Source organism: Hibiscus syriacus, unplaced genomic scaffold, assembly GCF_006381635.1.
Source record: "Hibiscus syriacus cultivar Baekdansim isolate YM2019G1 unplaced genomic scaffold, ASM638163v2 tig00111586_pilon, whole genome shotgun sequence".
Classification (NCBI taxonomy): domain Eukaryota; kingdom Viridiplantae; phylum Streptophyta; class Magnoliopsida; order Malvales; family Malvaceae; genus Hibiscus; species Hibiscus syriacus.
In genome coordinates this window covers 25,614-52,217 of record NW_024063128.1, presented here as the reverse complement: position 1 = coordinate 52,217, position 26,604 = coordinate 25,614, and the positions used below count along the sequence as shown (strand labels likewise).

Sequence of the window (26,604 nt, the reverse complement as noted above, 5' to 3'; positions counted from 1 at the left end):
AATTGAGCCGAATAAAAGTTCTACAAAAACAATAAACATACTAAGTTAGATATACCAAAAACTACACTGTGAAGATATACCAAAAACAATAATAAACATAAAGAGTAGTAGTTTATTCTTCAAACTTAAATTTGCAACACTGTGAATTTCTTATTTGTCTTTGTTTTTTGGTTGAAGTAATGCAATTCATTCAAGTTTCAATTTGCAGAAGAAGAATAGTTTCTGAAAATGAAAATCGCAACACGAAAATGACTATCGCAACGCGAATTTGACTATCGCAACGAGATAATCGCAACGCGAAACTAAAATCGCGTTGCGATTTTCATTTCGCGTTGCGATTCTCGGTTGATTTAATAAGCAATCTAAGTGAAATGGTTAATCTATTATTGAAATTACCAGTAAACTTATCATCAATTTCAATATGAAAAACCTAATAATAATGCAAAAATTTCAAAAAGAAAATAATTAAAAAAACTAACCCTCGTTGGTTGATTTGGTTGATTTTCCATTTCTGATTGTGAGGGTGACTCTAAGAGATGGAGATAGACGGATTTCGCCGGAGATGGGGATGGATTTCGTCGGAGATGGGTGAGAGAGTGAGAGATGGAGATGGGACTGAGTTGTGATTTTAGGTTTTAGGTTATGAGTTGCGATTACGAGATATACTGTGGATGGTTCAGTGTTCCAATATATTAATATTCGTGTTTGGAATTTAAAAATAAAATACTTGGCCAGGATACTAATGGCGCTTTGAAAATCGCATTGCGATTATGTATTATCGCGTTGCGAAAGTCAGAATCGCGTTGCGAAAGTCAGTATCTCGTTGCGATTTTGTATTATCGCATTGCGATAGTAAGTATCGCATTGCGATAGTCAGTATCGCATTGCGATTTTCCCAATTCGCGTTGCGATTTAGTTATTCGCATTGCGAATTGGGAAAATCGCAACGACACTGTAGACCATCGCAACGCGATTTTCAACTATCGCAACGCGAAATGCAACGCGGATTTGCGATAATGGAGATCGCGTTGCGAATTAGCGATCGCATTGCGATTTTGTTGGTCATTTTGGCAAATCCGAAAAAAATTGGTTAAAATCGTATATTATATGGGAATTTTGGTCACTGAGGCGATTTTCTCTAAAATATAACTGAAAACATTAATAAAATAACTCGTATATCGTAAAGTGATAAAAATAATTCAATTATTCAATTGAAAAATTTTAAAGCTTAGCGAGTAAAATAAAAAAAAATAAATAAAGCTCAATTACTATATTTAACTATTATATTTTACATGAGAGATGCAGGAAAGACCATGATAAAACATCAAGACAAGCGTAAAGACTTCTCTACATATTAAACGTCATGTTAGAGCTAGACTTTTGAATTACAATAAATTTATATATTCCAATTCTTTGCTACTTTCTAAATGCGCAAAGGTGATAATTGATATTGAAACTTGGTTCTCAAAATTATATAGGTTACTGAGAAGTGGAATCTCTATGCAAGGATGTTGTAATTCCTTTGAATATAATACTCATTTATCCCCAAAACTGAACAACTTGTTGGCTAAAGTACTACAGCCAAATCCCAGTCAATTAAGGAAAACGAAAACAAGATCAACGCTAACAAAACCTAATACCACAGACATTCAAACACTAGTCGCATCCCCAAGTCATCACAAGGACTGCCTTGAGCAACAGGCTTACATTAAGAGTGACGAGTTTAAACCCATCATTCAAATATCTGAGACTCGGACTTCAGCTCCTAGGAATCACACCCTTTAATGGCTGTTTATCAATGGATGGAAAGCAGATGCTATATGACATATTATCAGTCATACCCAAAACATTCGAACCAGCTTGTCATAAAGAATATGGTCATCCCTTCCTGTGTTGCTCTCCAACAGTGCACTTTGCACTAGTTCCTGATGCAGGTAAACAAAGCCATCAATAACCCATAGTGCAACAAAAGCCAAATTATATGACACAAACAACGGTAAAACCAATCTTACTTTGACATCCCTATGAGAAAGAAACTTCCCCAAACTGTGAATAATCAATCTCATGTCTTCCACCTGCACAATAATAATAAATGGTCACTATCACTAGTGTGAGAGAATATATACCAATTAAGTATTTGTCTTACCCTAATATAGCCAACTCGATTCCGGTCAAAAAACCTGAAAGCCTATTACAAGGGAGACTTCCATTAATAAGGCAAGAAAGACAATCCCCACTATATTAACAGGAAAAGACTCGAGGCAAAGGGACATGAAAGTGAATTAGAAAATACCTGCAACACATCCTTATCGGTAACATACACTTTCTTCTTAGGATCAACTTTCTGCTGCTCCTTTCTAGACACATCTCCCTCAGGCCCAGGCTCCATACTAGCGGCTTTTGTGGCGATTTCTGATTTGGTGGGTGCTGCAGCTTCATTCTCAACCTCCTTGTCAGGCTTAGTCTCTGATTGACCCTTCTCTTCATTTTTCTGAGTTACAGTTCTTTGATTGATAAGGATAAATAACAACACTATCATATAAAATTGATTTCACCAAGACAAATTACCCTAAAGACGTGATTGAAATTCAAGGGATGTGTCCAAAAACCCTCGAGTGAAAATAATGTTTAACAAAAATCATTTCAGCTTCCCTGTGCAAAAAGCAGGAAACTTTACCTCATTAGAGGAATTGGGTTGCGGATTTGCATCATCATTTTCTTCATATTCTTCAGGATCTTCCTCCAAATCTTCATCTGCTTCATCTTTTATGTTTGGCTCCTCAACATGATTAGAACTATTTTCTGCCGCTGTGTTCCTTGGCTCCTCAACATGGCCAGCAATAGTTTCTTCCTTGGACACAGTCATTTCAACGTCCAGCTGAGCTGCACTTGATGCGTCTGCCTTAACAGATTCATTTTCCTTCACAGGGAGCTCACTTCCTTTTGATTTTTTCATTGGCGACTTTTTCTTGGTTTCCTCATCATGGATTTCTTCCCGTTGTCTCTTGCGCTGATTTCTTTTGCTCATAAATCTCACTCGCAGTTTCTACACAGTGAAAAAGGATGTCAGTGAAAAACCTTTCTATAGGATTAAAGTAAAATAAGCGATAATCATCATAAATCAACCTGGAGAAATGTTAAAATACGGCAACCCATTTGATACTGAAGCATTTCATACATCGCTTCTGCAAACAATGAAAGCTGCAAAAATGGAATGGACAAAATGTAAATTAAGAAAAAAAAATTTGTTTCAGATGTCAGAGAAAAAAATTGCTTCAGATGTCATGAAGTTATAAATGAAAATCTACATAAGATGGCAATATTAGAAAAATGGAGATATTAAGGCAGAAAGGTAATGAGGAAAACAAAACCTCAAATGTTGATTCTTCAGTGTCCTTATCAGTATAATCCAAAAGTGAATCCAGTGAAAGGGACACTGGTCGCAACTGTAGGCAAACTCATAATTAGACAAATACAGAAAATTATATAGTTTATGAATAAAAACATTTTCCTTCACAAAAGTTCAGCCCATGCTTAAGAAATATCATTAACTTACTTTAGAACCCTTGCTCCACTTTGTTTGAAGAATCAATCCAGGATGTTTCAGAGAAGGTTCTTCAGGCTTCCTCCTTCCTTTTGATTCTTTGTTAGAATTACTCTGGGATTCGTCTTTAAAATCTTTGTCATCTTTTGGCTTCCCCCACTCCTTCAATTGCCCCCCCCTGACATCACAAGTATCCTTCGTGTTAACCTTTTTCTTGTCACTCAGAGACTCTGCATTAGTTAACCTTTCATCCTTTTTATTCTCCATGTCAACATTGATTTCTGATTTACTTGAACTTTCAGCAATACTTAGTTTTTCTGAATTTGAGGTCTCATCACCACCCTGAACCACCTTTTTGTCATCGTCAGCACCTTCATTCTTAATTTCAGCTACTTCACCCTTAGCTTGTGTAGGAGGAACCTTTCTTTTCAGCACCCTCTTAATAATTTTCTTCTTTATAGTTGTTTTCACACCGGCATTCTCTACAGCTGCAGAAGGGGAGTCTGAATTATCCTTTGGCTTATCTTCAGAGCATCCTATTTCTACCTCCACTTTTTCCTCAGGGGGAACACCATTATCTTCACTCTGATCATTTTTACCAGCACTTTCCTTTTTTGTAGTTTTTTTCCATACAAAAGTTTTCATCCCAACATCTTCACCAACCCCGTTGCTCTGTTTGCTAGCAGTATTTAATTCCACAGCTGTCTTAGTTGCAACTTTATGTTTGACAATCCTCTTTATAATCTTTTTCTTCACAGACTTTACAGCACCTGTCCTAGCAGTAGGAGTAGCAGCAGGAGCTTCTCCACTTTCTTTTTTCTCAGGACCTTCAACAGTTATTTCACTGTCATCCTTTACCTGAACTTTATTTTCACCCCCAGTAACCTTTCCTTCAGCTGCACCTCCTTCAATAGAATTTCCATCTTTCTCCTTTTTGTTAGCAACAATTCCGCAACTAGATGATACAGACTGGATTTTTTCCCCAGATTTTCCTTTTTCAGTTTGTTTTGTAGAATCTGCTTCCTTGTCTAGTCAACATACATGAAATATTGAAGTAAAGGGAAAAACTATTGACCCAATTCTTTACTGATCTACCCATAGAATATATGTAAGAAAATGCATAAGATTATGAAATTTGTAAATAATCAATTCACCTTTTGATCCTTCCTTCCTCTCCTTTGATTTCTGAAAGAAAAAAAAATTACATTAGTCAAGTAGGTAACACCTTCACTATTCCTCATTTTATTACAATATATACACATTGAGAAAAATATAAGAAACTAAGGGCACCGATATTTCCATCTTAACACAAAACTGATCAAGTGGTTTGGAATTGACAGTTTCCTTGCATGTAATGCTCAAAGCTATTGTTTGTGCAAAATCTTCAGAAATTTGACACAAGTCCAAGGATCAAGAAGTTTAGCATGCATGACATCCATTTAAGTAAAGCATAACCCAACGTGTGTTTATAAATCACAGGTTCGCATTTCACATTAATAGACTATGCACATGCATAAATACACAGACACATTTCTTCAGACATTCAATTGAGATCAGGAAACCTAACAGAAAGGCCGAAAAAAAATACAATACCTCTCTTTTCAAACACAGCTGGTGCTCCCTCTCGGAAACAGCTATTCTGTGAGCTAACCATTGGGCTCGCCATGTATCTAGTGAAGGAAGGCATTCAGATAAATCTGGAACAAACAGTACTGTGACCTCTTTATGGCTAAACAGCCCATCCTTGCCAATTCTGTCGTAATGTATCTGCAGATAACCAAGAAAGCTCAAAAGTGAATGTAGATTCTTGCATCTCCAAGGAACAAAATTTAAATGAAGATGCAGCAAGAAAAAATAGAATACAACTTCTGAGCTCATCTGATAGGAAATGCCATAATGAATTCTTGCCACCCACTAAACTAGAAACCAGATAAGTTTCGCACAATTCAGTAGTATCAACAAACTAAAATTTAGAAAATTCCATTGTGTTTAAGCAACCATTTTGCCATCATGTATAGTTGCATATTTCCTTAAGTTTTGGCAACCATTTTACCAGCACATAGTTGCCAAGATCAAATAGCATATGAAGAAAGTAGGTAATTTCCCCAAATTACTTTCATGATGAAAACCAGATAAAGATTAGCCGTCCCTGATGGCAAGATTAGCCGTCCTTATGGCAACATGAGTGGCTGGTCTAGACAATGACCAAAAATAACAAATACATAAACCAATAAAAGGGCTGATCGTGGGTGCCGAGAAATAAAAATGTAAAAGTATTTCAAGTCCAATAGAGTGAACATTTTTACATTTAAGCATGAGCAATAGGTTCAAAAAATAAAATAAATGACGATCACGAAGAATTATTTTGATTAAAAAAGATTCAGACCCAAAGCAAAAATGCTTTTATCAGTTTTGCCACTTCATGACAAGGTTTCTAGTGATAATCAGAATGAATAAAAATACCTCAAGGAAAGGATTCCAATTCTGACATTTCTTCAAATCAAGATTAACAACTTCCTTTGCATATCTGTTCAAGTAAAATAATTCTCCAAATAAGAAATGAATCATGATATACATAGCATTCAATTAGAACTGGACAGGACAAACCTAAGGGCCGTTTGAATTAGAGAGAACACATCACCAGCAGGATTGCTGCCATCAGCATAAACACAAGGCCCACCAATTGCCATGAAAGAATGGTCTTTTTTAAGAACAGCAAACCTTAGAATATTGCAAATATGAGGTATGCGGTCATTAGGAACTTTTTCAGATGGCAGCTCTTCCAAAGCACTCCTGCTTAATCCACTCATCAAAATAATCTATACAAAATCACATATATACATTAGTAAAGCATGATTCAAATCATATTTGATATAAATCTTAAACATTCCTATCAAAGAAATTCAAAGGGAAAAGCAGGTGATAGATTTTAAATCATGCAGGAATTATACCCGTCAACTTTACAAAAGAAACCTCAAAGTAATACACTGCTTACTTAAATCAGACTGTACCCCGTCCTTCTACAGGTTCACTGTCATAAAAGTCAAAAAATGATACAATAACTTTGACAACAAGAGAGAATTCTCTTCCTTTCAGCATATGAACTTTCACAAAATGCACTAATCCTTACAAAACTTCCGCACGTTCAAATGAGTTTCATGACGAAATAACAAACTATGGACACGATTACTATATCCGATTATCCTTATAGTGAATTGACCAACATATACCCCTCAAGCTTTTGCTTAATCGTGACAGTGTGGACAACAAAAGAAAACTGTTGGGAAATTAGATTCTATGCAATAGTCCTCTAGATGAAACAAATAAGAAGATCATCTAAGGGTACTTTGCAACATAAGGAATAACATCAAAGTATCAAGTAATTATAAAGCCAATTCAACCAAAATAATAGAATTGTAAGGCAAGCACTGCTGGAAGACAACTCCTATCAATTGCAAGCCAAACAAGAAATACCATTATTTCAAGAAACTCGAATCCAAAGTAGCACATTAGTTCAATGAAGTTGGATTCTTAAAACCACTAATGAAATGGAAGTTACATTAATACCAAAGCAAACATTCAAAGTTTAAGTGCTTTAATCAACAACTCGGTTCCATCATTCATATAATATGTTCAAATGGCTTAAGAAAAACCCCAAAATGAAGAAAAATAAAACTATAGCTTTGCATTGATGCTACATTTTCAAATGACCCACCTTCGCATTCCACATTGTGCTTCCCTGTTCAGGCTTTTCCGATGCAGCAGGCACAAGCTTGCTGGAAAGTTCTTTTGATTCAGCTAAACTATCTTCAATGAAATTATGCTCAAAGCTGCTCCACCCAACAGAAACTAAACTATTACAATTTCATAAAAGCATAAGGTGCAAAATCATTTAGTTGATTTAATGAGGGAGAAATGAAGAAGATGAAATGAAAATGAGGAAGGAAGCTGATTGGGTTCCAAAGCTACTTAAGTTTTGAGAACTAATATTTGGCTGAATTGTTTAATTATTCCACAAAGGAAAAGTCCAAGCTTCATGGAAAACAATGCATTCACATACAAAAAATAATTAATTGGTTACGAAATTAACAGCTCATAGATAAAACACCTACATCTGTGATGACAAGACCCATCATTCTTCAGAAAGAAAACCAAGAAATCAATGCTAGTTGAGATGTCAAAAGCTTATTCAAGTAACAAAGACATCCAGGAGTAATACCTGACATGAGTATGCATGGAGAGCTTAAGATTCTCCTTTGGCCAGTTTATAACAACCTACAATAGTTGAAGATATCTAGTAAAACAGAATATACAGAATATCTAAGAACGCAAATTTAATGTAAAACTGAATTTTGAGAGGAAAAGACCTTTGAAAATTCAGGAGACACAAAAAGTCTTGGGCACCGCTTATCAATTGATAAATAGCCTCTCTCTACATCTGTCAAGTTGGACGAATATACCTGCAAGTAAGTAGAACATTGCTAAAAAGATTAAGAACATTAAGAATGGCATCCATATACAAAAAGGGAAAAAATATCAATATTACAGGAAAATATACTGGAGGTATAAGACTCAGAAAAGTTCAACAAATCCTCTAGAATAGGGGTAAATTTTCATAAATTGGAAACTGAGTTGCAACGAACCACCACTGTTTAGAGCTGACTGCCGATATAAAACCAGGAAGCTCTGAAAGTTTTGAAATAATCTCCATAGAAGGTATACCGTGTTTACTCAATAAGGAAAAGGATAAGAGAATGTGGAAAAGAAAACAACCAAAGAAATTAGAGGATCGAAGAAGAAAATTGAAACCTAAGTAAAGAATCACAAGCGGTGCCCCGAGACAATGGGTCAAACAACACACTCATAAAAGTGAGCAACAGCACATGAAGAATTCTCTAGGTTTAGGAACCAAGCAACAAGCACCACAGGCCATGAGGCAAATAACAACAGGAAGCAGCAGAAGATTTGAATGTCCGTGAAAGAGCAATAACAGGAAGATTTAAGATATAAATCAGATTCCGAAAGGAAAAAAGCAAATTCTTGAAGAAGTTCAAACTATCTTCGGATGGAAACTCTTTCACTGTCCTTTTACCTTGCATAAATAATCTCTCCTTTTTTCTTTAACAGGTGAAAGACGCCTTCAGCAATAGAGAACATGAAGTTAGTTATGAAGACTGAGAAACACAAGGAGCTAAACATTCAGAAGTAGAGCAGGATGGAATGTAAAACATCAAGATCCACCTATGCGAAACTTCACGACGTGGGAATTCTCGCCTCAAATGTCGGGCCTCTTTTGTCAAAGATGGACCACGGTGATCCCTAGAAACTCTCGGCGGAGTTCTTTCTCGCGTAACGTCAAGTGCACGCTTGAACTCTCGTTCTCTCTCCTTCTCCCGCTCTCTTTCCTTCTCCTGCCGCTCCAGGATGCGCAAACGTTCTCGTTCTCGTTCTCGTAGTCGTTCACATTCCCGTTCCCTCTCCCGGTCTTTCTCTCTTTCACGCAAATGATCCCGACGACTTCCTCCTCTCTCATCTCAAATTCCCTAAGGTAACCAGCTCTGTCGTCCTTGCGTTCATCAATCCTAGGATGACCGCTGCGTGATAATGTACTAACAGGATATTCAGACTCGAGGGTCGTGACGTGAAGCCCTTTTGTTCCATAGTCTCTACCAGGTGGTAAGCTCACACCATAACCAGGATTTGCAGAGCTAGGCGGATACGTGAGATCATCGACATTTCTCCTTGGAGCTGCCCCTAATATCGAAGGGGTTTGTCCACCATAAGAAGAAGAGCTCAGCAATGATGAAATGCGAGGATCAGCATCTAATCTTCCCCCGTAAGACACAAGATCTTGGGTGGAATGACGAGTAGCAGCACTCCTTGCTGCAAGATAATCAGCTTGTCTGCCAGAAATGTGTTGCTACTCAGTCTAGTAAGCAATATATTACCATCTAACAAACAGTCAACAGACTATCACCATAAAGGACGAGAAGGTTGGCCTTGGCCATATATCAAATTCACAACGATATTACTACAAGTGAAAATCTGTTGCTATTATGCACAAACATCTTCAACTGGAAATTGTACAGTAAATATTCTAAAAAAGTGATAAATACCTCAATCTACTATCATGAGAGACTGATTGAGATTTGAACAATTGCTCTTGTCGAAGTAAGACAGCTTGATCAAGACGATCATATATGTCAGGCTGTTACAGAAGATAGTAAACATTAAAGATTTAAAACAAAGGAGAACATGTAACAATATTACAAAATGGAGAAGGGTGGAGCACATTTATATCCAGAACATTAAGAAATAGATTGACCTGACGCTGATGCCCAAAAATAGAATCATAATTTCTTCCAGTTGGCTCACTAGGCAAATCCCTCCCCAGATAACCACCCTGTCGTTCTCCAAATTGTCTTCTCTCCACAGTAGGATAGTCAGGAATCTTATCGGCATACATTTGATCACCTTTGTGATTATAACCGTGACTTGATGATGAAATATAATCAGTAGATGCAAATTTAGGTGAATCTGACAGAGTTGAGGCATAAGCATTACGATCTTTCAAAGCTGATGTTCCAGCACCTTTGGAACTTGTAGCAGGAACCTAGTGCGTATAAAAAACCATCAAATTCAAATTCCATTCAATACAATCTAACAATATTTTCCATTACCAAATTTAACTATATTGTGCATATCATAAATTTCCAAGGAAAAGAAAAACAGCATATAGCAATTGAAACCAACCTTGTCCCTGAATATATATGGCAAGTCTTAACAAGTAAAGAAAAAATTGAAGATTTACAAGTTACAAGAACATATACATAGGTGAAGAAAACAGATCCCACTGACCTGCTGAGTAGCACTTAAAGCAACTGTGCCATATATAGAGCTATACTGACCCCCATAATGAGCTGAAACTGAGGGAAGGGCTCTGTACCCACCAATTTCTGCATCTTGAGAACTACCTAAAATTGATGAATGCCGAGAAGACAATGACATTTGAGCTCCGCCATCAGGTCCTCCAACAGAACTAGCAGAATAACCAGCAGCACCCAACTACAAAATTTTGCCAAAAGTTGTAAACAAAATCAGACCCATGATAAGTCTTTAGTTATACCACATGCTATAAAGTGCTATTGCAAGGGAAAATCCAGGAATTTAGACGTGTTGCCAACAGGGAATTAAATAGAAGCCGGGTAGCGGAATAGTAGTGTAGTGGCACCATCCGAAACCACTATTGCTGAAAATAGCTGTGTGAAGCGGAATCAGACCAATAGAGGTGGATCACAGTCACAATTTAAGAGTTAACGGCCAAGTGAGGCAAAAGCAGGCCTCTATTTCAGTTATTGTTCCATTAGGGTAAAATCAAAAAAAAAAAAAAATTCAACTCTGCTATTATCCCGCAATTATTATGTTTTACAATAAGGTAACATTCCTTGCCAGAGCTATCCGCAATGACAGCAATGCAACCGCAATAAACTAAACAGGGCTGACAACGTGGCTTCAACCTCAATTTAAAGTCCTAGTTGCCACGCTTCAAAATCCAATAAATATTTGATACATACAGCTACAGTAAATATTTTGGAGTAATAATTTGAAAATAAAGGGTTAAGTATAACTTTCATATAAAGCAAGTAAAAATTTTATTTGTTTTTCTTACAAAAACAACCAGTCTAACGTTACAAAAAACGTTTCAGAATTAGTTCCATTCAATCCCATCATAATACATAACAAAATTAAAACAAAACCATTAGAAAAGAATTACAAAAGAGGATCTTGAAAGGTATCTTAAACACGAAATAATTAAATAAAAGGCTCACATTTTGGGAGTATCCGGATTGGCCAACGTAGGACTGCTGCCCGTAGGCATTCATCCCTCTGGACGAATACATTAAAACAAATTAAATCTGAAATAAACAACATACAAAACATGTCAATGAAAAATAAAGGAAAATAACAAACAATTCAATATGTTTTGCATATAAGCGCAGAAGCTAGAAAACTATAATCTTTTCAATGAAAATCGGCAAATAAAAGATTAAGAAAGAAGAGGGAATGGGAAATTACAAAAACGATAGGCGAAAAGAAGTTGAAAAAATTAGGAGAAATGCAATCGGTAAACCCTAATGCATAGAAATTGAGAATAAAGGGGGTGACTTTAAAGATTACTTGAAGCTGGAGACTAAATAAATAGTGAAGATTGAGAAAGTAGTCAACGCCTATTTTTTGGGTCAAATTTGTCATTAGGTTCTCTGCTATTTATGAAGTATATCTTTAGTCTATATACTTTAATTTGATTAATTTTAGTTCTTATATTATTTTAAAATTTAAAATTTCAGTCCTAAATCAAACAATTTATACATTATATTGCTAAATTACTGGGTTTAAAATGATAAAATTAGAGAAAGCAGCAATTATTTGAGAAAAGATTGAAATTTTAAGATTTGAAATATACAATACAAAAGACCAAATTAGCTTTCTAATAATACAGGGACCAATTGAATAATTTGAATTTTTTCTTTTACATTTGAAGTGGAGATTCTAATTCTGATATTTCTTCTTTGATGGAATCTCTTTCATGATTTATACTTAAAAAAACATATTACTAAAGGAAGAATGGTTCTTGCTAACTAATCACTGTGGGTTTGTTTTCTTGCTCGAGTGGATGCTGTTTGAACAAGCTTTAATCGGCTGCAGAATTCTTTGAAGTATGCCATATCTATAGGAGTAGCATCTATTGATGATAATTGATAATACACAACTGTCGATTGACCGGGCGAATCAGTGTTCAATGGATATTCATATGTGACTGTCATTGAATCAAATGGTTAAATGCTCGAATGTTGCATGCGTATGTGGGGTAGGGGGACTTTGAAATTTTAGCCTTGTGACATTAGTTTAACTGGCACGAACGGCCCTACTTCCTATGGTGTTATCAGGCTTCCCTTTGCTGCTCCCCATTTGTTTCAAGGGAACAACAACTGATAGGTTACAGAATATGAGATGAGACATGCTGGAGAAATCGTCATGTTTTTTACATCCCACAAAAGCAGGCTTATCAACACAGATACAGTGATCAATAACTCGTTTTAGGATTACATACATACATAAATACATATATATATATATATATATATATATATATATATATATATATATATATAATTAGCGACTTTTGTTCATACAGTATATGAGGAATGCCGAAGGTTCAATGTAGTGAGAATACTTTCACTTTTGCAGATTTTCTAATTTACAGATATTTTACAGTAGACAATCTTTGACAGTTAAAAGAAAACACAATTGCATAACAAACTAAAATCCTAAAATCAGCTCCCCTACAAACCGTAGTAAAGGCAGCACAGGAGCTTTGCATTTTTAGTGCAGCAAAAGACTTGACCATGTTCCAGAATTGCACTTGGAGAAGGGGTTGAAATGTTGGCAAGTTTCTAATGACATTAACATTCTCCTTGTGTTCCCATATTCGGCATTTAATTAGATGGAATGAGAGAATAGGACAAAGCGTTTTTCAGTAGTGGCCGTTGCTATAGCACTCCCTAGTCTTCAGTATGGACTACAGCATAGCGACCCTCTGATCAATTTTGATGTGGTTTCCTTGTCAGATGCTTCACCAGGCCCAAGTGGTCCTAAATTCATACTACTGCTGCAACTAGTTACTAGATGAAGCAGTGTGAAAGATATACAGATTTAAACAAAATACATATGGATTTTCGCTTAGATTCCTGCAAAAAGAAAAAAATCAAAGTGGAAATTAGGCGAATGTTCAGAGATAGTGTTTTGCTAAATTCAGTGTTTTTCATCGGAAACTAATCTTAAATGATATTGCTGTATCAAAGACCACTTGTTATCTTTATCAAGGAGCTGAAATTTTCATCTATGGACGTTAATGGTGATTTTTATTCCTTATCGAACCTGAACTGAAGGACACACATAGAGGAGATGAGTCTTTTATGTCTGGACACTGTAACTTATACGACTGAATGACTGAAATCATCTGCACAGAATCTTGGCTTAAATCTCAGCCTAATAATAAATTTGATTTTCCGTACTGCAGATTGTATAACGAAGATGGACCCTCCACTAGGGCTTTGAATGTTGAATCTCTGTCTGGATAAACTTTATGCTCGTCACATGTGACTGTAGCCAGCTACGTTTAACAATGTGTCCTTTTTTTTTTTCTCACAGCACTGGAAAACAACGAAACATGTCTTCAAAATAAAAGCATTTTTCTTGTGCCTTGTTTGGTTTATCAGTTGACTTCAATTCCTCAAAGTTCGTAATTGTGGTCATGAAAGTGCTAAAGGAACTCTTACATTAGAGATTCAACATTTCCCCTAGAATTTTGAACATATTTTGCAGAACGATATAAGAGCATTTATGGTGATAAGGGACGTCGAATTACAGCTCCTATGAACTTCTAGCAAATAGCTGTTCGGTTTGTGGCAAGAACTAAATCAAATTAACATGTACGTCAACAAAAATATTTTTGAAGTCGTAAACATTCATAATCTCAGTCATAAAAGTGGTACATCTAATTATACAATAGAGATTCGTGATATTTTCATGGGGGATCTCAAATAGGAACAAATACATTATTTTATATTATAGGACGAATTTGAACTAATAAAATTCTAGAATGTCAAACTTAAATTTATAAAATTTTAGATGACGAAAATAAATTTTTAATAAAAAAAATAAAATATATGATAATTTTAAATTTTATTATGGCAAACAACTTCTGTTTGTGGCAAGAACTTACTATTTCCAGTAACCTAAAATCAGTCAATCTAATTATCCAAAAAAAAAAAAAATCAGTCAATCTTAATTTATTAATTGCATTTGTCCCTTTACGAAGAACAATAAAGCGAGTGAAATTGATTGGTCCGAGCTGTATCAGCATTAAAAACCAAAAAAGATGGGATGGGAGTGGGGACATGAGTAGATGCTATGATATCTTTGTACAGAAAGGAAACACTAGTCTCGCTAGACCATGTACGTCGCCTATATCCTTCTATACACTTGGAACCCAAACGGATAATAAATCAAGGCCCTTCAAATTTGGCACCTTAGATTCTGTGAATGCAATATGTTGAAACTTACTGCAAATTGCAGAACACGGCTAGCATTCTTGTAATGGAAATTATCTTATGATTATGAATTTTCCATAAATGCAAACACCAGACAGTTGTTCCATACAATATTAGCATTCAAACATGCTAAAATGAATGCAATGTTAGATTTAAATCATATATTTTTAAGCACATCTGCATGGAAACTTACTTCATAAGGTGATTAGATTAGGCCACATATGGTCTGAACCTCCTCCATTACCGTCAATGCCCCATAATCTTGGGCATTTCCAGTCTATTATCATCATAGTTGTAACATGTAAAAATGAGATAGAATTGTAGCCAATGACAACTTGCCGAGTCAACGTTATCTCCGCCAAAGGTTTGTTTCAGTTTTGTCTTACAAACTTACTTTAGCTTCTCAATAGTATTCCAATGAAAAATTCAAATTTTTGGCGACAAAAATAACTTATTGACTTCATGATAAAAGATTATTATAGATTTTAATCCAGAAAAATACCATAATATATGGACGAGATAAATTAGATGGCCGGCAAGTCATCCTTGGCTGCAGTACTTTACCTCATTTACACGTGCTAGACCGTAGATGAAATCTGATATTGATCCAGCAATGGTGAAACAACTTGTAGTTTTTACTAAACCTAGTAAAAAGGGAGATTTGATGAGCTTGACCCTGTTTTTGGGAACTAAAAGCAGGACCGTAATGCATCGGAGCATGTTTTAGGCAACAAAGCAAATAAGTTCTTAGCTTTGTTCTGCTGAAAAGAAGAAATATTTCTACGGAAGAGATTTTCTTTTATTTGAATACTTTGAAAATGGAGGCTTGATGATATCATTATCCTACAGAAAAGCGTTTAAGAACAATGGGTGCCATATGAGCGTGAATGAGATAGGTATATATATATATATATATATATATATACACATGAAGTCCTTCTGCGAGTGAATGTGACGACTGCATGGGTCCTGCGCTCAGCACAGTAAGCCCTACAGCTTTATTTTCAATCACGTGATAAGAACATAATATGAACCCACAGCTTAGTGTAGTTGATTAATGCAATCACTTTTAAAAACTAACCTAGAGAATTTGCAACCCTCTCTTCTATTCCCGGACTGCCGCTTCCTTTGTACAAGAAGGAAAAGCTTACTTTATCCTATTGAATATCTGCCATACTAGTCACACCCTCAACTTGTTTTTGACGCCTATCCATTGCTTTACCAATTTGACAATTTGCTTGCTAGATCATCATTGTCCAAAATAATCTCATGCTTAAGCTTAAAGTAGTTCACACGCAGATTAATAAGAAGGATTAAATGAAGATTTCCAAAGAGTTAAGGATGATATTACATACGGAGGGCTGGACTAATTAATTATGGTCATCATTAATGAGAATGGGACAATGATGGATATTGGGGGACCATCTGCTGATCTTATGAAAGATATGGGGGCTGATATGGTGACCCCAACTATCATTTTATGGCCACAAATTGAAAGCACAATGGGCGGAAAAAGTTCATTTTTTCCCATAGAACTAATCTCAAACAGAGATTACTCTTGAAAAACAGTAGTAGACAGAATTTGGGCCCTTGTTTCAAACCAGTTGAGATTCTAACCCAACCCAATCCACGTAACAGCCCAACACCTTTACCTCTACCCCACCATGAAAGACATGTTCCCTGCGTATTTTTCAGGCTTCATGTTGATGCTATGGTTAAAAAAAGATTTAGGAGATTGAAGTCGGTAATCAAACCCTTCACTTCTTCTCTTCAAGCTTCCAGGTTGGATCGTTCATCAGGTAATCACCTATACTTGCAACATTCTTTTTGTTAAAATTTTGTATTCTGGGTCTTGCTTATTTTCTACTTCTAGTAGTGTTAATATTGGTTGGTGATCAAAAGCAACTTTGGCTCCAATCTGACCTTCAACTCTGCAACTCATATGGACTTTTTGCTTCTTCTGCTTCTTCCTCCTTTTTTTACAGTGAAAAGCAATTGACTGTAAAAAAATAGCCGCAAATATGTCACAAACTAATGGAGTTGAGGATGTAAAGGAGAAGGAAGGGATGAATGAAGGTGAAAAAATTCAAGACGATGATGAAAAACATCAAATCTTTGGTGAAGAATTTGCTGTATCAAAAGAGCTGAAAGATGCAGATGAAAACGAAAATGTAAAGAATCTGATGCCCTCAGCCAGAGAGGAGGTAAAATGAAAGTAGAAAAAAATTGTCACTACATATGAAATATTGCATGGTGATATGTATATATATATATATATATATTTCAATTGTGAACTTTTCTTTGACTTTTACAGGAAGAAGCAATCAAGAAAAAGTATGGAGGATTATTACCTAAAAAACCAACTTTAATATCAGAGGTTTCTTTGCTTTGACTACCATTACTCTCCTCTGTTATCCGGACTCTTGTTGCATCCAATATGGATATGGACATGTTTATTATTAACAGAGAGTTCGGGTGACATAGTTCTTTCCCATATGTTTACTAAATGGAGAGGTTGCTGACAGAAACATTTGAATTGTCTGTTAGAACCATGACCGTGCATTTTTCGATTCGGCTGATTGGGCACTTGGAAAGGTAAAGTGTAGGTGGTATGGCGTAACTCTAAATTGTTTTGTCTTCTGATACTGAATGGCAATTATGGTTTCAAATTTTAATGTGTTTTGTCACATGTTCAACAGCAAGGAGCACAAAAGCCTAAAGGACCACTTGAAGCATTGCGCCCCAAATTACAGGTATTGTCGTATTGATATGAGTTTCATATACTTTCAAACCAATAAACCAAAGTTAGAAAACCTGTCATTCTCTCAAATGTTTGAGGGTATGATAAGATATGATCATCTCTAGCATTTACGGTTTCCGGATTCGGGTGAGTGTTGAACTGTGTTGGACGCAAGTATGCTTAATATATTTGTGGATCATACTATTGTATTTGTGTTCGAATATATGTTATATACAAATATGTAGTAGAAACGAAGAATTCGTTTGTTGAATTTACTAACTGTTTGTTTTGTGATTCCCAGCCCACCCCACACCAGCAAATGCGTTCAAGACGTTCTGCTTATGCACCTGCAGCAGATGATAATGACGAAGGTAAAGAGTAATCGATTCTAAATTTAAAACAGCTACATGATACATAATCTGACATATACTCATGTCTGACAGTTATATTTAGTTCCTAATAACATGACAATGTCTGGCCCATGTGTTGTTTTGTCTCACAGTTTCATCTTCCGAGGATCAAAGCTGCACATTGGATGGTGACAATGATATTACTAACGCTGCAGAAGAAGACCAGAATAATGGTGATGGATGCTTGCATGAAACATGACCTGAGCCCCAACGATTGATCTTGGTTAGCTTTTCAGATTTAATCGCAACTTTTTGTTCATTGTAAGCAACCGTCGACTGTGTCTGATCACCACTTTTATTGTTGGAGGAGCAATAAAAACAAAGAGGAGAAGGAGTTACTGATTCATTTCCAACATACCTTTTCTATTTCTGTGTAATAAAATTTATGTGTTTGTTCCTACCCAAAGTAAAATTTTCAATTCCTGTTTTAGTGGCTGCTATATAATTTTATGGTCAGCAGTAGGATAGGATATATTCTCAAGTCGCTTTCAAGGAAAACATGTTGGCCCTATTAAATGAGCTTACTAGAGATGTCTAACAAGTTTTAGAATGAGCCAATTTCAAATTTAACTGCAGCGGGCTCTCTATATCTTGTGGTCCAATCTTAAACCGCATGTTAAGGCAGAGAAAAGATCAATATATGAGGTTTGGTTTTAGTAGGAAGAAAGGGATGCGTCCCGGTTCACAATTAATGGCCTTCCTAGTCAGTAGTCACCAGCAACCCATGTCTAGGACCAAAACAGTTCTCTCTACGGCCAAAGCAGCTTACTTAAAATCACAACAACAAATGTGGTATCCTACAATGTCCCACACCGGACCGGTACCGGGGCCCCAATTCCACCCTAGAGCAACACCCTTTTTCTTGTAAAGTACTAGTACATAATAAGCATGAGGTCACAACTCACATCCTTTCATCCTGAGCCCTCGTCTCTGTCACGTAAATATATTTTACGTTTCAAGTTGCATAGTCAGTCACCGATTGTCTTTTTTTTTTTTTGACAACAAGTCTCCAATTGTCTTGTGTGTATTATACAAGTACGTTTCAAGCCCAACAAAAAACACATTTCTTTTGTGCGAAAATTAAGGAAACGGTTAGTACTATTCGGTATGGTGTCTGCTTTGCTTAGCATTCACAAAGGCATGTAGATATTGGTGATTAATAAGTCAACTATTCAGTCTTGCCAAATTATTCTCAAGCTCAACTACCACATGCTTACGTGGTTGCTACACCTTATTCTGTTTCTCCTGTTGAAACTGTAGATATTGATCATTGGTGCACCTAAAAACAGGGTTGTCCTTCAGTGTAATTTGCCTTTGCTTATGGATCGTCGCAGCATCTAGCTCCTTTTGTCTTCTGGAGTTTCTTCCACAAACAAATCATCTCTCTTGGACCTTGATAGTGGGCACCCCTCGTTAAAGATCCTACCTTCCTTCACATACTCAACTTCATAACCTTGTTTCTTCTTATCAGCTACCAATTGCTACATCATCTAGCTTAAATATCTGTTACTCATGACCTTTTTTTGGATCAACACTAAGAATTATCCGCACTAGGTAACACATGTAATGGAAAATATCCTTCTATAACTCACCGTGCTTGCATAGATTTTATAGTGCACACGTGTAGTATTTTGCAGAGCAAAAAATCTGGGTAAAAGGAGAAGGTAAAATATTCATTTTCTAAATAGCATTCCCGATGTCATGGGATACAACATAACCAGGACAATGTGCTATTTAGAACAGGTTATGTGAAGGAACAGGTTCAACAAGGGGCAATTAAAATTACCGTCCTCTTCTAGGGTTGGTAGTCTGCTGAAAAAATAATTCATAAATTTATAATTTTCATAATTAAAAGCAATTGTTAATTATGACTTTTAATTTGGAGGAATACTAACGGTGAGAAAGTGGCAAATGAAAAAGAAAAGAACATAATCATAATGGTAATCTAATTTTAATAAAGCAGCGCACCACGATAAGGAATGCATCGCGAACTTACTTCGTGCTTTCTTTTCTTTACATTTCTTTTTTGATATAAAGAGTAAACTATGCAGATAGTCCCCTATGTTTTCGATTTGACCGATTTTGGTCACTAATTTAAAATTTAAAGGGATAATCCCTAACGTTATCGATCCGTCCAATTTTAGTCCCTAACATTATTCCGTTCGATTTTAGTCCCTTAGATGTTAACTTATGTTCGATTTTAGTCCCTTAGCTATGTTAGAGACTTAATTAAAAGGGGGTTAACAAAAATTATTGACTAAGGGATTAAAATCGAACGGATCGATAACGTTAGAGATTATTTTCCCTTAATTTTTAAATAGATGACCAATGTCAATCAAATCCTAAACATAGGGGACTATATGCACAGTTTACCCATAAACAAATTACAAACTATTAATCGTGTCGGTCATTTTGCATGTTGTTACAAGAAATAAGGGATTCTTTGGGTTTGACCAACAATGAGCCTCAATTCAATCATGCTACCGAAACACTTTCTGAATTTGATTATGAATGTGTCCCATGTACCAATAGAGAAAGATAACATATAATTTCCTTGTACCCTCAGTTAGACCCATAGTTTTTCTAGAAACCATTTACAGCACCAGACTACCACACCTGCGAGTGGTAGCTCGAATGTGAAGATGGGAAAATATCAGAGCCATGTAAATGGAGAAGATCTTGGTTGTTTACAGGTGAAAAGGAGACGCCACTGCCACTGGCTGATGGAGCATGTTGCTGTTGCTGCTGCTGCTGTGGGCGATGAGAAGAATAGGATCCACCCAAGTTGAATCCCGCAGGCCTCCCCATCTGTGCAAAATTGCACACAAGTAGAGGTAATACGTAATGAAGATGATAATCTACTTCTCTAGAAGTTGATGAAAAATAAATAAAAACTCACAAACATGCATTTATTTATAAACGTGGTGACTTAGAGACTCACAGAGAAGTGCTGAGATTGCATCATTAACATGGGATTGTCATGAAGTTGTTCTTTTTGGTGCAAATCCATTCCATAATCAGGATTACCACCTGTAGAATATTGAAAGATTCAAACACCTAATGACTTAAAAAACTTAGAAGTTAGAACAACTCAGAACAAGGAGGTAAGCTATTCAATGCATAGATAAGACTGCCAAAAAATCAGTAGAAAACAAGCTAATATACCGAAATGTCTTAAAACTTAGGTACTAGCTTGAAACTGGATTCAAAAGACATATATAGCATTTAATTCTGTCAACCAGAAAAATACACTAAATTAAAACCCAACCAGAGAATATTCATGCACCTTAAAATCCTGGTAAAGCAGGGAAATCTTCTTTTTAAATGCTGAACTCTTGGTTTTGTTGTACAATGGAACTCGGACCTTGTTTTCGTAATGAACCTTAAAATGTTCAACTTAATATGTTAAAACTTCAGCAACAGGAAAAAGACAAAATGAAATAATCAGTAAGCATCCCAATTGTCCTTAAGGCCCTCAAGCAGAATCAGGACGACTTGTCAACTGAGAGAAGTCATTGTTTATGTCAAACGGGGAATTGTCATTTGAGTTCACATCATTCTGTTGGAAATATGAACTGCAAAACTACACCGTTAGCACTGACTGGAAATATAAACAGTAATTAAGAAGAACAGATTCGTAAACCGTGTCGTGGTAAGAACCACTGCCTTAGAAACGAATTCGCCCCGATGTGTGTAATCGCTGCAGTAGGCGGACCGTCCCCCGAGGTTAACACGGTAGCTCCGAATTCCGTACACCCGAAACCGGAGTGGACTGCTGGTGGTATTGCACTTCTGATCGGAAAGCACTCAGAGAGAACTCACAGAGAGAACTTTAGAAAACACTTTGTAAGTGAATTGTGAATGTATTTGAGAGTGAGTTGAGAAGCTGAATATAGCTCTCTATTTATAGGCTAGAAATAGGGTTAAAATCATCTATAAAATTTCAGGATTAAACCTCTTATTTGTAACAGCTGAAACGTCTAGATGAACCTGACTTAGAAATAATCCAGGTTCATTGTATCATTATTCAGCTGTTATAACTCCCGAAATTATATCATGTAACCCCTGGAATTAAATCAAATAACTTCTGTAACTCCTGATATTAATAGCTTGTCTCCTCTGTACAAAGCTATAAATCAGTCCAGGTACATCTTAACGTTTCTGATTTAATTTAGGAATAAACTGTTTAATTTCTGATAACAAATAATTCAGCTGTTATTATTTGAAATTCAAACAGTCCTCAGCAGCCTATAAATATCAGTTGATATCTTTCATATTTTCCATTTGTTTCTTTCAAAGAGAAATTCCTCAAGAATTTTCTCTAAACAGATAGTGTCCGCGCGGACGTGTCGAAGACACGTATTACCACGACCACGACCACGACCACGACCTCGACCACGACCACGACCTCGACCTCGACCACGACCATGAGCCGAGCCGAGCCGAGCCGAGACGAGACGGACGGACGGCGGCGGCGGTGCGCGAGAGCTCCCCTTGTTCTCTATCACTCAACAAGGAAGTGGAATGTCAAGCCTTAAATACCATTCCCAATAGTGTTTCCAACACTATGTGGGATTGAGCATTACCAATATTCCCCCACTAATGCGAAAGAAATCTTCTGAAACTCGAAAACAAGCTTTCCAGAAGAGCAATAGCGAGATTAGTTGCTTAAGCACTAGTGAACATATCTAGAACTAGTACATAGTGATGATGAGCAATCCTTCTCTTAGATAAGTGAAACTAGTCTGGAACTTTCTAAGATCAGGGTAAACTCATAACACACAACTAACCCCTTCATCCACCTGAGTCCTCGATGTGTAAGATATATATATACAAAAGTATATATTTGGCCATCTTACCTCAGGATTCTAGTAAGTGTGCTAGAAAAATGGCCCAACATTTTTCATAGAAGGCGGCTAACCCTTCTCACTTACATAGGTAATTTCATCAAGTTTATCTCAACATAAACCACCCTTTAAAAAGGAATATGAAATAATTAAGAGCTTTTATAATAGCTCAACCTCACAAAGGGTATGGTGACTTTTTTCAAGTTCATTATAAATGAACCACCCAAACTCTAGGCTAAGAAGTCATTAAGAATAAATATTCAACCTCATTTATCGGTAAATTCAATAAGTCCTTCTCACTAGAACCATCCAAATACTTGGATTTGAATTTATTAAGAGTTTAACAAACTCAACCTTTCTGTCGGTAAGTTCATCATTTCCTACCCACTTACTCTGGGTTATGAACTTATTAAGAATATATATTCAGCCAAAATCGGTAAATTCATCAAGTCTTTCTCACTAAGACCACCCAAAGCCTGGGCTATGAATTTATTAAGAGCAATTAAGCTCATCCTGGGCATGCACATTATTCATCATAGGGATAGGCAATAGGAATGTGCACTATGAGTCTTTCCATGGTTTCGTTTGACCATATGGAACTTAGATAACTAAGTTGGGTATCCACCATGAATTCCTCAACCAATGGGCTTTAGACCCATCCCCCTCGACGAATCTAGGACCAGCTTCCGACTTAACCCTTTGTTAAGCGGGTCTGCTAGGTTCCTTTCCGACTTCACATACTCTAAAGAGAGCACTCCATTCTTTATTAAGTGTCTAACTGATTCATGTCTTATGCGAATGTGTCTTTTCTTACCATTATAAGCTTGGTTCTTAGCCACACATATCGCAGCTTATGAATCACACAATAATGAAACCAGAGGAGTCGGTCTTCCCCACAACGGAATATCTGCTAACAAGCTTCTGAGCCACTCGGCTTCTTGCCCAGCTAGATTAAGAGCTAAAAACTCTGATTCCATGGTAGAACGAGCAATACAAGTCTGCTTTGATGATTTCCACGAGATTGCTGCTCCACCCAAAGTAAAAACATACCCGCTCGTAGAGCTTACCTCATCATTATCAGAAACCCAGTTGGCATCACAATATCCTTCTAGTACCGCAGGAAAGCCAACAAATTCAAGTTTCCAATCCAAAGTACCCTTAAGATATTTCAGTAAGCGTTTAAGAGCAATCCAGTGCTCACCACTCGGATTATGAGTATATCTACTCAGTCTACTCACAGCATAAGCAATATCAGGCCGAGTATAGTTCATTAAGAACATTAAGCTCCCAATTAATTTAGCATATTCAGTTTGGGAAACGCTACTTCCTTTATTCTTAACTAGATGTATGCTAGGGTCATAAGGAGTTCGAACAGGGATGACATCAAAACTGTCAAATTTCTTTAGCACTTTCTCTATATAATGTGCTTGACATAAAGAAAATCCCTTCTCAGTTTTGGTAACTTTGACTCCTAAGATTACATCTACTTCTCCCAAATCTGTCATCTAAACTTAGTGGACAAGAAATTTTTAACTTTGTTAATGGACTCAATATTAGAACTGAAAATCAACATGTCATCAACATAAAGACTTATGATAACACATTCAGTGTCAAACATCTTCGAATACACACAAGCATCCGAACCATTCACAACAAAACCAAAACTAAGAATAGTTTTATGAAATTTCTCATACCACTGTTTAGGAGCCTGCTTAAGTCCATAGAGTGACTTTTTGAGTCTACAGACTTTGCCTTCCATACCAGGTGCTTCAAAACCTAGTGGCTGCTCCATGTAAATCTCCTCATCTAGATCTCCATTCAAGAAAGCAGTCTTAACATCCATTTGATGTACCTACAACTTATGAATAGAGGCTAGTGCAAATAATGCACGAATCGTTGAGATTTTTGTAACGGGAGAATATGTATCAAAGTAGTCTAAACCAAACCTTTGAGTAAACCCTTTGACGACTAACCTTGCCTTGTACCGCTGAATCAAACCATCTGGCCTTAGTTTCTTCCGGAAGACCCATTTGTTGGTGATTGGTTTAAATCCCTTAGGCAAGTCAACTAATTCCCAAGTATGATTAGACATTATCGATTCTAGTTCATCATTAACAGCGCTTTTCCAAAAACTAGCATCGATAGATCTTATAGCTTCTTCAAAAGTTTTAGGATCCTCATCTAATAGAAAAATTTGAGCTATAGGATCTGAAATGGAGTCTAAATCATTTATCTCAGAAATAAAGAAAGTAATAAAGTCTGGTCCAAAAGAGGTTTCAACTCTTTGCCTTTTACTTCTTCTAGGCTCGAAATCAATTTGTTCAGAAGACCTAGCAGGATTACTAGAAGAAGTGGATGGAATATATTCTATTTGTGTTTCAATATTCATTCTCGGTTCCTTTAAAGGAAAAGTATTTTCAAAGAAAATAGCATCCCTTGACTCACAAATAGAATAATCTTGTAAAAGCATGAATCTGTATGCAGCTCTATTCGTAGCATACCCAATAAACACTGCATCAACAGTTTTAGGTCTGATGGTGGACTTCTTAAAGTCTGGCAAACCCACTTTAGCCAGACACCCCCACACTTTCAGGTATTGTAAATTAGGAGCGTATCCTTTCCACAATTCATATGGGGTAGAATCTAATTTCTTATGAGGAACTCGATTCAAGATATGAGTTGACGATAGAATGGCTTCCCCCCATATGTTATTAGATAACCCTGAACTTATTAGTAAAGAATTCATCATCTCTTTTAAAGTTCTATTTTTCCTTTCGGCTATACCATTCTGTTGAGGAAAATAGGGGGCTGAAGTTTCGTGAATTATTCCATTCTTTTCACAAATATCTTTTAAGAAATTAGATCCATATTCACCACCTCTATCAGATCTAACCCGTTTGATTCTCCTATATAACTGATTTTCTACTTCTGCCTTATAAATAAGAAAGAAGTTTTCAGCTTCATCTTTAGTTCTTAGGAGATAAACTTTTGTATATCTTGAATAATCATCTACAAAAGTTATGTAGTAGTGTTTTCCTCCTTTACTTTCAGTGTTTCTAAAATCTGCTAGATCAGTATGAATGAGTTCTAACAATTCAGTCTTTCTATTAGAAACAGTCTTAAAGTGAGGTCTAGTATGCTTAGCTTCTACACAAATATCACATTTGTTAAAGCTAGTTGTGTCTAGTTTAGGCAGAACATTCATATTCATTAATTTCTCTAAAGCATGAATATTCACATGTCCTAATCTAACATGCCACATATCAATGGATTCAACAATATAAGCAGAAGTGGTAGCTTTATTTTCATTAAATTGAGTTTCTATGACAAATAAACCATTGCTTAAAAACCCTTTCCCCACATAATCACCATTTCGGGAAAGTACAAGTTTATCTGCCTCAAAAACTAACTTAATGCCTGCCTTATTCAGAAGCCCACCACTTATCAAATTTCTACGCAAGGAAGGTACATACATAACATTATTTAAAGCCAGAGTTTTACCAGAGGTCAGCTTGAGTAAAACCTTGCCTTTGCCTAGCACTTCAGAGCTGCTAGAGTTCCCCATGTACACATGTTCACCTTCGTTCCCATCCTCGAATTCAGTGAAAAACTCCTTCCTTGCGCAGAAATGCTTTGAAGCGCCAGTGTCAACAACCCATTCCGAACTGTTTTCCACCAGATTGACTTCTGAGACCACCGCAGCAATGATCTCATCATCTTCTTCTACAACGTGCATCTGTGGCTTGTTGTCATTCTGGCGGTTTGAGCGGTGTTGGCATTGGTAAGCTTTATGGCCAGGTAAACCGCAGACATAACACTTGAGCATCTTTCCTTCAGGTTTGGGCTTTCCTGACTTCTTGAAGTTGGTAGCCTTCTGAGGTTTCGTCTTCTTGTCTTGATTCCCACGTTTCATAATTTTCTTAAATTTAGACTCAACCAAGTTAGCTCT

At 36.4% G+C, this 26,604-nt stretch overlaps 3 protein-coding genes across 5 annotated transcripts; 1 reads left to right on the top strand and 2 right to left on the bottom strand.

Moving 5' to 3' along the window:
- Positions 1 to 1,594: 1,594 nt before the first annotated feature.
- Positions 1,595 to 11,710, bottom strand: LOC120165661. The gene is given in 23 exon segments (XM_039175134.1): positions 1,595 to 1,925; positions 2,013 to 2,075; positions 2,147 to 2,188; positions 2,294 to 2,491; positions 2,678 to 3,046; positions 3,127 to 3,201; positions 3,372 to 3,446; positions 3,557 to 4,572; positions 4,699 to 4,729; positions 5,138 to 5,311; positions 6,008 to 6,071; positions 6,152 to 6,363; positions 7,260 to 7,374; positions 7,764 to 7,819; positions 7,912 to 8,004; positions 8,637 to 8,682; positions 8,786 to 9,062; positions 9,065 to 9,447; positions 9,661 to 9,752; positions 9,870 to 10,157; positions 10,403 to 10,609; positions 11,374 to 11,460; positions 11,621 to 11,710. Coding segments are annotated over 22 exon segments (4,038 nt in total). The 5' UTR covers positions 11,446 to 11,460; positions 11,621 to 11,710; the 3' UTR covers positions 1,595 to 1,835.
- Positions 11,711 to 16,349: 4,639 nt separating this feature from the next.
- Positions 16,350 to 18,163, top strand: LOC120165662. 3 transcript variants are annotated; one of them, XM_039175135.1, is made up of 7 exons: positions 16,351 to 16,457; positions 16,644 to 16,862; positions 16,973 to 17,035; positions 17,206 to 17,253; positions 17,358 to 17,411; positions 17,700 to 17,769; positions 17,901 to 18,163. In XM_039175135.1, exons 2-7 carry the CDS (start codon positions 16,680 to 16,682, stop codon positions 18,005 to 18,007), a joined length of 525 nt encoding a protein of 174 aa, XP_039031066.1. In that variant the 5' UTR covers positions 16,351 to 16,457; positions 16,644 to 16,679; the 3' UTR covers positions 18,008 to 18,163. The 3 variants fall into 3 exon arrangements, with proteins under 3 accessions (XP_039031068.1, XP_039031066.1, XP_039031067.1); XM_039175136.1 differs by having other exon boundaries at positions 16,377 to 16,457; positions 16,713 to 16,862; XM_039175137.1 differs by lacking the exon at positions 17,206 to 17,253 and having other exon boundaries at positions 16,350 to 16,457.
- A 2,226-nt stretch (positions 18,164 to 20,389) lies between these two features.
- LOC120165663 (probable NOT transcription complex subunit VIP2) lies at positions 20,390 to 21,153 on the bottom strand. The gene is made up of 3 exons (XM_039175139.1): positions 21,095 to 21,153; positions 20,750 to 20,838; positions 20,390 to 20,616 (listed from the first exon to the last, which is right to left on the bottom strand). The coding sequence occupies exons 2-3, from the start codon at positions 20,816 to 20,818 to the stop codon at positions 20,416 to 20,418; spliced, it is 270 nt and encodes an 89-aa protein (XP_039031070.1). The 5' UTR covers positions 20,819 to 20,838; positions 21,095 to 21,153; the 3' UTR covers positions 20,390 to 20,415.
- Positions 21,154 to 26,604: the final 5,451 nt, after the last annotated feature.

Excerpts from the sequence above, each read along its gene's own strand:
- LOC120165662 (XM_039175135.1), top strand. The coding sequence starts at position 16,680 with ATGTCACAAACTAATGGAGTTGAGGATGTAAAGGAGAAGGAAGGGATG. Across the intron at positions 16,863-16,972 it reads TGCCCTCAGCCAGAGAGGAG|GAAGAAGCAATCAAGAAAAA; the intron begins GTAAAATGAAAG and ends TGACTTTTACAG. Across the intron at positions 17,254-17,357 it reads CTGATTGGGCACTTGGAAAG|CAAGGAGCACAAAAGCCTAA; the intron begins GTAAAGTGTAGG and ends CATGTTCAACAG.
- LOC120165663 (XM_039175139.1), bottom strand. The coding sequence starts at position 20,818 with ATGGATTTGCACCAAAAAGAACAACTTCATGACAATCCCATGTTAATG. Across the intron at positions 20,617-20,749 it reads TGCAATCTCAGCACTTCTCT|ATGGGGAGGCCTGCGGGATT; the intron begins GTGAGTCTCTAA and ends AATTTTGCACAG.